Consider the following 11,116-nt stretch of genomic DNA (forward strand, 5'->3'; position numbering starts at 1 on the left):
AGAGAGAGAGAGAGAGAGAGAGAGAGAGAGGTAGGTACCTATTACTTTATCCTTCTTCCCGTTCCTGATAGGAGTACAGAGCAAACTCTTGATCTGGTTACTGGGGTGCTCTGGGTTCTCACTCTGAAGGAAACAAAGAACCATGAGGCTCTGGACAACAACAAAAAAAGATGGCCGACATAGGTTGAACATTCTGGAACAGATCACGTTCAGTACTGACCGTCCAGGGAAAGCGTTGGTCTTTGGTGACGTCCGAGATGTTCAGAGGTTCCATGGTGTTCTTCACGTACTGGGCGTACATGTAGTTTATCTGACTCACGTCACAGTCCCTGTGGGGAACACACCATTGAAATACTTGTTTTATTAGACCGTTGACAACTTCCACATTACTCACACATAAACACCCCAAGCATCCTTAGCGTATGACTGCTCTGCTGAGTTGGGTGGATCTCATCGCGTTGCCATTGTATAGTTTTCTAAGCTTCAGTGAATACGCATGTACATAAGCCAGCGCTCTTCCTGATATGACGACTGGTGAGGCAGAACACTGGACTCTAGCCAGTGCTGAAGGCTCCATACCTGGACTCAAGAACATCTTGGCTGGTGGTCAGAAGGAACTGACTATGATTAAGCTTGACCAGGCCTGTCACGGCATCATGGCTGTTTTTATTATCTCATCTGATGCCAGTACAGACAGAAACATGATTAACTAACACATTCATATACTGTATAATATCCCATGTGTTCTACTGCATATGTCTTTAAAAGACAAGCTCTAACGGCAGCAGCAAAGCTGTGGCACGGTTGAGAGGATGGCCAAAAGACGGACAAAGGTGGAGAACCTTCGTTGCTGCGCTCCGCATCAGCCGGCGTGACGCGGGCGAGCGATATGTCTTTATTTGATCAACTCAGGGTAGGATGAGGGTTAAGGATTAAGAATCGTCTGCAGTGAATTTAAGTTTTAAAAAATACAAAAAGTCTACTCTTCTCCAATATGATTCGCAGTCGCACACTGTTACTTTTCAGTGGCGACCCGTCATACAGGAGCCCCACGTTAGTGAGTTAATAGAAGCCTCCATAAAAACATTCTCTTTTTTGCATGAGCAAGGTAGCTGCAAAATGCAGGTGTTTCAGCCTAGCTCAGTGCTTTCTGTGGTGGTGGTGGGGCAGCCAGCGGAAAATATGGAGCGTAGGGCTTGGGAATGTTTTCTAGTTGCGCCATAATTGGCTCAGTGTTCTGTCACTCATTGGGACACTACGTCACTGCCAAATCTAAGGGTAGAGCTCGAAATTCAAGCCCCTTGGGTGCTGCCATAGAGTTACATTAGAAGTGCCCATCCAAGAAGGCTCAAGGTCATTGGCCACAGATAAAATGACGTCAAATCACACATTATATCTACAGTAGCTTTGATTGGACTGATCATGTCAACATCATACTTTCAAAATCTTAGCTAGCAGTCATTATCCTGAATCAAGTCGACAATCTACTGGCAAATCCTTTTTAATCCTGGTCATATGAAGAGAAATAATGAAAATAAAATGAAAACATATCGGTGCTCATCGGCCATTGGACATTACACAACAAGTTGGAAATCGCAAAATCCACAATGAGTGGTTTGAAAGGAATCAGTGGCGAACTGCAGGCACTGCAAAGCAATCACTAGCCTGCTATTCAGCGGAGTGGCTGTGTGGTCCCTATTCTGGGTTTAAGGGTCTCTTTTCCAAGCTTAAAATGATAAACATTCAACATTGGCCATGCTCAAAACAACTGTTAACTCGGAACTGGGAAATCTGACTTTAGTGAGTTCAAGACAACTAGGAACTCTGGGGGAAAAAACGAGCTCTGACTGGCAAAATATGTTTTGAACGGTCATCCAACTCGGAATTGTTAGTCGGGACTCTTTCTAGAGCTACCACCCCGAAGATTACTGACGTCATCATGATTCAACTTTTTTTTCAGTTCCCAGTTGTCTTGAAAGCACCATAAATCTAGAGAATTCTAGACTTTGATGACAAAGTTGTCACACCCTGATCTGTTTAACCTGTGTTTGTGATTGTCTCCACCTCCCTCCAGGTGTCACCCATCTTCACCATTATCCCTTGTGTATTTATACCTGTGTTCTCTGTTTGTCTGTTGCCAGTTCGTTAAGGTTTGCAAATACCCACACACAACACACTTGTTATGACTATTTGTTGATGTTTTTAAAATACTATGTTTGATTTGTGTGTTCTATTTTCTTTGGGTTTAGTGAGTTTTCCATTTGTCTTAGTGCCAAGGTATCTTAAAGGGGCATGCACACACATAGAATTTTCAGTTTTTATTTTCTGAGTTTTAATTAAAAACATTATTTATTTTGATAAAGGACTGTAATAAAAACCTGGGATACAACATGTAAGAAATGTTTGACTGTTCATTAATTTGTCTAATATAGTAAGAAACACTTCTTTGAAGGGTTTGTATGACCTCTGACCTCTGTCATGACTTTCCATTGTGTTTTGATCACCCTCATTGGAAAGCCATTTGGATAAGGAATTTAAGGTCTTTTGTAATATTGATAATTTTGATGAAGTTTATAGTTCTTAGCCATATTTGTGATTTGGACCAATGTGAAGAAAGAGAGAGCGTTGCCTTTGACTATGGGTAGGCTGCCTTACGTCTATTTTCCTACGACCGTATGGATACAATTATTTTTATTTATGGAGTTCTTAYGACTAGTGATTTTAATTTGATTTTGTTGTTTGAAATGTTGTTTTCTTTTTTGACCAATTGTTTTTTTACACATTACTCACATGGCGAGTTATGTGTCAAAATGGGGGAGGGTACAGTCCTCTGAGGTTTTGGATTGAAGTTTACACACCTTGAGTGATGTGTAGGAGTGTATGGAGTGATATGTGAAGGAGTGTATTGTTGTGTTGTTTGTTCTGTTCTACTCCCGATGGGTTATAGGTCTAACTTCCTGATCCTGTAGCTCTGCGATGAAGTTGACAGTGTGATGGGGAGTATAAGCCAATTTGAAAGAATAGTTTCAATAGAATGTGTTGTTATTCTCTTTCACGTACGTTTAGACATTTGTAGTATGAATAATTGGTAAAAGTAATCATTTATCATGTAGTTAATGACCTGAACTAAACTGTTGTTCTGATCTGTCCTCTCGAGGTTATCATGAAAAGTGACATCAGACGGTATCTTAATGCATGGAAGAGATAATTGGACCGAACAGTGTGTGTACCTCAAACCCCCCTCTAACTGGCTGACGAAGAGTGACAAAGGCYTTCAATACGGTCCTGTCCGCACCACTTCTACCGAGAGAAATGAGTCCGAGACAGGTCGGATGCTGTACACCGGTTGCTAAGCTATCAACTGCTTTTCTCTCATGTTTCTCTCAGGAGTGTGAGAGGAGTCCACGTGGAGTGAGCATGGAGAGAAATCTGTTCTAAACTTCTCTTATGTTGCTGGTATACTGGTTGACGAATGGACAAGACATAGTGGGTGGTAAAGGTGATGGCGGCTCAGGTGAGACATTGAAATTGGGACATTATCATGGCCATCCACTTTGAACTGTAAAGCTATCAGAAGACAACGAAAAGGACGGCAGAATAATCAGTGCCAGGGGGGTTTGGTCAACTGTGCCCAAAATTGTTTTAGACTTTTGGGGTATCAGGTTGATTGTAGAGGTCTACACTACATKAAATTATAGTCATTTAGATTAAGAATGCATTGAGATACTGATCTGTATTATGTGGTTGAAATGGGAGACCGTGCTAAGTTTCTTGGAAGGAGGCTGAGCCAGTGCTATAGCAGCCAGTCACGTGCAGGATACCATGCAATGAGTTATTGTTTTTGTGCTTCTTGGTTTATGTAGAATGTATGTATTTTCTACATGTGAATGAATGTTCTTAAATCTTGTAATTTTCTCATAAATTGAGAGGATTCTCAAAATGGGGGTGTCACGACTTCCACCGAAGGTGGCTCCTCTCCCTGTTCGGSCGGCGCTCGGCGGTCGTCGTCGCCGGCCCACTAGCTGCCACCGATCCCTTTTCCTTTTTCGTTTGGTTTTGTCTGTCTTGTGTTCACCTGTGTCTAGTTTAGTTCATCAGTGGGGWATTTAATCTCGCCCTACCCGCTAGGTTTTGTGCGGGATTGTTTGTATTTACTGTCGTTGGTTTGGGTTGCGTTTTTTTTTACTGTTTAGCAGGTGTATTGTCACGGGACTGTTTTGCCCGCACGTCAGTTTAGCAGAGGAGTGTTTCCTCCATTTTTGTTTACTGACTGCGTTCCTGTGTTCTTGTGGCTACATTTGTGGTCCTGTACCTGTTGTGTTGGTGGACAGTAATAAACGCCCTTCTTGGATATTCTTGCTCTCCTTCGCCTGACTCCACACCCACCTCTCCTAGGGAGATTCTGACAGAATCCCGCACCCGATATCATGGAGTCAGCAGGAGCGGACGCGCCCTACCCGTCCATGGAGGAGCGTGTCCTCCAGCATACCGCAGTTTTGCACCGTCTGGGGACGGCTATGGATCAAGTGATGGAGAGATGGGAGAGGAGCGGCCTCCCTACACCGTTTTCAGCCACTCTCCAGCCTGCACCACCACTTTCTCCGGCGGTGTCCGGACCCAGCGGGATTCGGCTCGCGCTCCCGAGGGAGTACGATGAGACGGCCGCCGGGTGCAAGGAGTTCCTGCTCCAGCTGGAGCTTTACCTGGCGACCGTTCACCCGACCCCCTCGGGAGAGGAGAGTGTCAACGTCCTCGTCTCCTGCCTTTTGGGCAAAGCCCTGGAGTGGGCCAACGCAGTCTGGGAGGGTCCAGACTCGGCGAGGGACCATTACCCAGAGTTCACCCGCCGCTTCCGGGCTGTGTTCGACCACCCACCAGAGGGCCGAGCGGTGGGTGAACGTCTGCTTCATCTGAGGCAGGAGACGAGGAGCGCACAGGACTTCGCGCTGGAGTTTCGGACCTTGGCTGCCGGCGCGGGGTGGAATGACAGGGCCCTGATGGATCACTGTAGGTGCAGCCTACGGGAGGACGTCCGCAGGGAGCTAGCTTGTTGAGACACCACCCTCACTCTGGACCAACTGATAGACATGTCCATCAGGCTGGACAACTTGCTGGCTGCTCGCGTGCGTCCAGATCGGGTCCTGTTCGTTCCACCTCCCAGCTCTCCTGCTCCGACACCCATGGAGTTAGGGGGTGCTGCAGCTAGGGCGACCGGAGGAGGAGCCTCCTGCTGGAGGAACTCGTCTGGGAGTCGAGAGGGCAGGCAGAGCACTGCTCGGACACCCCAGGTGAGTCAGCACCAGGCTCACTCAGAGCTCCCTGTTAGTCATATGTATGTGTTGATTTCCTTTCCTGAGTTTTCCCCTCATTCCCAGTATAAGGAGCAAGTAGATTCAGGCGCAGAGGGGAATTTTATGGACCACGGGTTCGCGCTTAAGTTAGGGATTCCCTTGGTTCAGATGGACCAACCCTTCCCCGTGCACGCCCTAGATAATCGACCATTAGGGTCAGGGCTGGTCAGGGAGGCCACGGTTCCACTGGACATGGTGATGCAGMGGGGMCATGAGGAGCGGATTAGTCTCTTTCTCATTGATTCTCCTGCGTTTCCAGTGGTGCTGGGMATTCCCTGTTTGGCTTATCACAATCCTAACATTTTGTGGAAACAGGGGCCTCTAAAGGGGTGGTCAGAGGAGTGCTCAGGTAGGTGTGTGGGAGTTTCCATCGGTGCAACGACGGTGGAGAGTCCGGACCAAGTCTCCACCGTGCGCATCCCCCCTAAATATGCCGATTTGGCTATCGCTTTCTGTAAAAAGAGGGCGACCCAATTACCACCTCATCGACGAGGGGATTGTGCGATAAACCTCCAGGTAAACGCCGCACTTCCCAGGAGTCACGTGTATCCCCTGTCACAGGAGGAGACGGTGGCTATGGAGACATATGTCACCTAACCTAATCTCTGGGACAGGGGTACATTCGTCCCTCCACGTCACCCGCCTCCTCGAGTTTCTTTCTGTGAAGAAAAAGGAGGTAGGTCTGAGTCCGTGCAATGACTATAGAGGTCTATATTCCATCACAGTGGGGTTCAGTTACCCACTACCTCTCATCGTCACAGCGGTGGAGTCATTTCACGGAGCACGCTTCTTCACGAAACTGGATCTCAGGAGCGCGTATAACTTGGTGCGTATCCGGGAGGGAGATGAGTGGAAGACCGCGTTCAGTACCACATCTGGCCATTATGAGTACCTCGTCATGCCGTATGGGTTGAAAAATGCTCCAGCCGTCTTCCAATCCTTTGTAGACGAGATTCTCAGGGACCTGCACGGGCAGGGTGTGGTGGTTTATATCGATGACATTCTGGTCTATTCCGCTACACGCGCCGTTTATGTGTCTTTGGTGCGCAAGGTACTTGGTCGACTGTTGGAGCATGACCTGTACGTCAAGGCCGAGAAATGTGTGTTCTCCAAACAAGCCGTCTCTTTCCTGGGGTATCGCATTTCTACATCTGGGGTGGTGATGGAGTGTGACCGCATTGCGGCCGTGCGTAATTGGCTGACTCCGACCACGGTAAAGGAGGTGCAGCGGTTTTTAGGGTTTGCCAATTACTACCGGAGGTTTATCCGTGGTTTTGGTCAGGTAGCGGCTCCCATTACCTCACTACTGAAGGGGGGGGCGGTGCATTTGCGGTGGTCGGCGGGGGCGGACAGAGCTTTTGGTCGTCTGAAGGCTTTGTTTACCGATGCTCCCGTATTGGCTCATCCGGACCCCTCTTTGGTATTCATAGTGGAGGTGGACGCGTCCGAGGCTGGTGTTGGAGCCGTGCTATCACAGCGCTCGGGCACGCCACTGAAGCTTCGCCCCTGCGCTTTCTTTTCGAGGAAGCTCAGTCCGGCGGAGCGAAACTATGATGTGGGGGACCGGGAGTTGCTGGCTGTGGTAAAGGCTCTGAAGGTGTGGAGACATTGGCTTGAGGGGGCGCAACACRCTTTTCTCATCTGGACTGACCACCATAATCTGGAGTACATCCGGGCGGCGAGGAGACTGAATCCTCGCCAGGCAAGGTGGGCGATGTTTTTCACCAGATTTCGTTTCACCATCTCATATAGACCAGGTTCCCGTAACGCTAAGGCCGACGCGCAGTCCCGTCTCTATGATACCAAGAACGTCCAGGGATTCCACCTTGCCTCCGAGTCAACCCAGAAGTCCCCGATGGTTCCTTTGACAAGAGAACCCGAGGCTTTCTGATCCTTCCCCGAGAGTCGCCGAAGCTGGCCGAGTCACCGCTTCCCGAACCTATGCAAGTAGGCAGAGCTGGGCTGTCGCCAGCGGAACGGCAATACAGGATCAACACGAAGAGTTGTCTGTATTGCGGGACTCTTGGTCATTTTGTGTCCTCTTGTCCGGTAAAAGACCAGGCTCACCGGTAGGAGTGAGTACTCTGTTGCGCCAAATGGAGAACTTTTCTGCTTTCGGTGCTCGCACCCCGTTTCATGCCATTTTGCTGTGGGGAAACCAGTCTAAATCTCAAGAAGACTCCTCGGCAAGCTCCGGCTGGTCTTCTGCAACCATTGCCTGTCCCTCACCATCCTTGGTCCCACATATCCCTGGATTTCGTCACGGGTCTCCCCCCGTCTGAGGTGCCATCCTGACTGTGTCAACCGGTTTCCAACCGCCCACTTCATTCCTCTCCAAAATCCCTCAGCAAGGAGATAGATGGCCCAGCTCATGGTGCAGCACGTCTTCCGGATCCATGGACTGCCCGTGGACATGGTCTCCGACCGGGCATCCTGCACCCTCATTGGGTCTCCGGCCAGCCTGTCCTCTGGGTTCCATCCCCAGTCCAATTGCCAGTCGGAGCGAGCCAACCAGGACCTCGAGACTACTCTGCTCTGCCTRGTCTCCGCCAACCCCACCACCACCTGGAGCCAGCAGCTTTTGTGGGTGGAATATGCCCGCAACACCCTTCCCTGCTCTGCCATGGGCCTATCGCCATTTGAGTGTTCCTTGGTGTATKAGCCCCCGCTCTTCTCTGAGCAGGAAAAAGAGGTCGGCTTACCTTCTGGCCAGATATTTGTCTGCCACTGTCGTCGTACCTGGAGGAGAGCCCAGTCGGCCCTCCTCAAGACCATGTACAGGTATCGACGACAAGCGATTCGCCATCGGACCCCGTCACCCTGGTATCGTCTCAGGCAGAAGGTATGGCTATCCACCCGGGTGGAATCTGGTGGAATCCCGAAAACTCTCCCCCCGGTTTATAAGCCCGTTTCCCATCTCTAAAATMATCAGCCCCTCTGCTGTTTGTCTTCTGTTGCCCCCTACCCTTCGTATACATCCCACATTTCATGTGTCCAGAGTTAAACCCATGTCTCACAGCCCTTTGTCTCCTGTTTCCAGGCCCACCCATCTCCCCCGTCTCATCGACGGCCAACCGGCATACAAGGTGAGGCGTCTCCTGAAGGTTCGACCTCGGGGCAGGGGGTTCCAGTACCTGGTTGACTGGGAGGGTTATGGGTTCCCGCCTGGGACATTCTGGACCCAGGRCTCATCGRGGATTTCCAWGCCGACACCCCGGTCAACCAGMTATGCGCCCAGGTAGGACGCCAGTTGGCACCCCTAGAGGTTTTTCACCCTGATCTGTTTCACTTGTCTTTGTGATTGTCTCCACCTCCCTCCAGGTGTCACCCATCGTCCCCATTATCCCCTGTGTATTTATACCTGTGTTCTCTGTTTGTCTGTTGCTAGTTCGTTTTGTTTCGTCAAGCCTACCAGCGTTTTCCCCTCTGTTCCTGTCTCTCGATTGTTCCTGTTTTCTAGTTTTCCTGGTTTTGACCTTTTCTGCCTGCCCTGACCCTGCCTGCCGTCCTGTACCTTTGCCCCACCTATCTGGATTACTGAAACCTGCCTGCCCTTGACCTGTTGGATTAATAAACTGTTGTTAATTCAACATTGTCTGCATCTGGGTCTTACCTCAAACCTGATAAAAGTGTACTGTTCAAGTGAGCAAAGCACAACAAGGTGAGTCCAAAATTGTCTTGAATGCTACTGCATAAATGATGTAATATGCCAGGGAGATATGTATACTATAGCTAAGAAAGTAATACTGTATAGTAAGCTGTTAGTAGCCCATGTGCCTCACCCTAATAAATTGGTCTACTTTTCCCTCTTAATTTTGCCTACTGTTCTGACTTGGTGGTGCACATGTAGCCTATAACCTGTTCTAAAGAAATGTAATCATCAGATATTGTAACAGCTTTCATTGTCTGCTTATATGCCTCCTTTATATTTATCCTATGATTCTGACTTGGTGTGCATCGAGAACACTGTAAGAATGGCCCATGTTCTGAATTCTGTTGCTGTACATTTCAAAAGTGCTGAACAAATAGTTATATTGACTACGTCCGTCCTAGCTTGCTCATTAATGTCTTAATCGAAATTACGGATCGCCTCTTATCCGCTTGTTGTCCCCTTATGCCATAGTTTGTACATCTCAATTGTCAGTATTAACCACATTTGTTTAAGCAAGTCAGCCATATCAGCTATGRTTTTGTAAAGGCAGTAAATGAGGCTGATTGAACTGTTTCGCTGCCAGACAAGGCTTCGCTGATAGCCAGGTGTAGCAGTGGTATGGTARTGGGACTGCTGTTGGGACAGCTTTATGTAGGCCCTAACAGTTTATGGGCACCGTTTGTCACGTTATAGTGCAATTAATGTATTGTTGTGTGTTGTGTAGTGGCTTTGCTGACATTCATCCCACTTTTTTTTTTTGCCCCACCAAGATTTACATGCTAAAATCCCCACTGTTACTTTGATGTGTGTGTGAGAGTGATTGTGACTGTGTGTTGACCATCCTTAAAACGATCACACCTGAGCTCTCGTTTAGCTAGATTAGCCATGATTAGATGGCACTAGAAACTAATGAGAGAGACAGCGCAGCTGGAGAATGTGATGGAATTGGCTGAAATGGTGCTGGACGGGACAGCACGCGCTATTGTGTGTGTGTGTCCAGGCGCAGTCTTTTGGCTAATTACCACAGTGTTATCACATGCTGGCCTCAACACAACTCTTACATTAGGAACATCGAACCTAAAAAAGGAAACTGTGATTATACAGTGAAACTTGATTTCAATATAAAGGTACAATTAGTCTTTCAATCAAACAAATAACCCAGGAATTTAGAGGATCAATGAATGAATGAATGAATGAATCAAACAAACACTACTAGAGATAATTATACAAAATCAGCTTCAATGAGTAATAGGGTTGCATCGATTCAGAACAGGACTGAATTACCCTCTCTGTGACATTCCTCTACTTCATGCTGTGTAGTTTCGGCCTCCTTCGCCCAGGGCTAATGTCAAGTGTGTGTGTGTGTGTGTGTGTGTGTTCCTAAAAAGCCTCCCACCGACAGTTGACCACTGAGTCATAGCTAACATCCTGCTGTTAGCTGTATCCCATTTGGCATTGGCCCCGTGTGGCAGAGCGCTACAAATGACTGCCTCTTCAGACAGGAGTGGTCCTACAGTATACACAGAACATCCTATTCGGCCCATTAGAAGATGTAAACAGAATAGAAAGCGTTTTGGGTCAGCTGAGCCAGAATGTAAAAGAATGAGACACAATTTTGGAAAAAGCAACCGGGTCTGTTTCATCTCACTTCTGTCCCCCTGGAACTCTCTCTGTGTCTTGCCTGGGAGCATGCTCTCTCTTGCTGTCTATCTCCATTTCTCTGTCTCTCTCTCTCTAGGACAAGTGCACACACTTTCAGACAGGCAGACAAACAGAAAGACAGACACACACACAACATACACACACACCGACACCACACACACACACACCACCCCTCCCATCCTAATACCCACGCTCCCATCCACATACAATCCTATTGTAAATGGCTGTGAGATGAGAGTTAGTGAGGTGGAGATAGATAGAGATTGAAGTGAACAGTAGGCGCTCCGCTGCCTGGCTGGAGGGCTCCGAGACGTACGAGAACAAATCACAAATCTTCCCCCGGGATCAGGCTACAGGGATTTACCTCCCCTCTACATTTCCAGTAGGCGCTCCGCTGCCTGGCTGGAGGGCTCCGAGACGTACGAGAACAAATCAACAATCTTCCCCCGGG

At 48.3% G+C, this 11,116-nt stretch overlaps 1 protein-coding gene across 1 annotated transcript in view; it reads right to left on the reverse strand.

Annotated features, from left to right (window-relative positions):
* LOC111960304 (cGMP-specific 3',5'-cyclic phosphodiesterase-like) overlaps positions 1-11,116 on the reverse strand; it is an 81,741-nt gene that overhangs the window by 29,811 nt on the left and 40,814 nt on the right. Inside the window, 2 exon segments of the mRNA XM_070437811.1 lie at positions 39-123; positions 221-329. Coding sequence (XP_070293912.1) covers positions 39-123; positions 221-329 — 194 coding nt within the window.

This window comes from Salvelinus sp. IW2-2015, linkage group LG37 (assembly GCF_002910315.2).
Source record: "Salvelinus sp. IW2-2015 linkage group LG37, ASM291031v2, whole genome shotgun sequence".
Classification (NCBI taxonomy): domain Eukaryota; kingdom Metazoa; phylum Chordata; class Actinopteri; order Salmoniformes; family Salmonidae; genus Salvelinus; species Salvelinus sp. IW2-2015.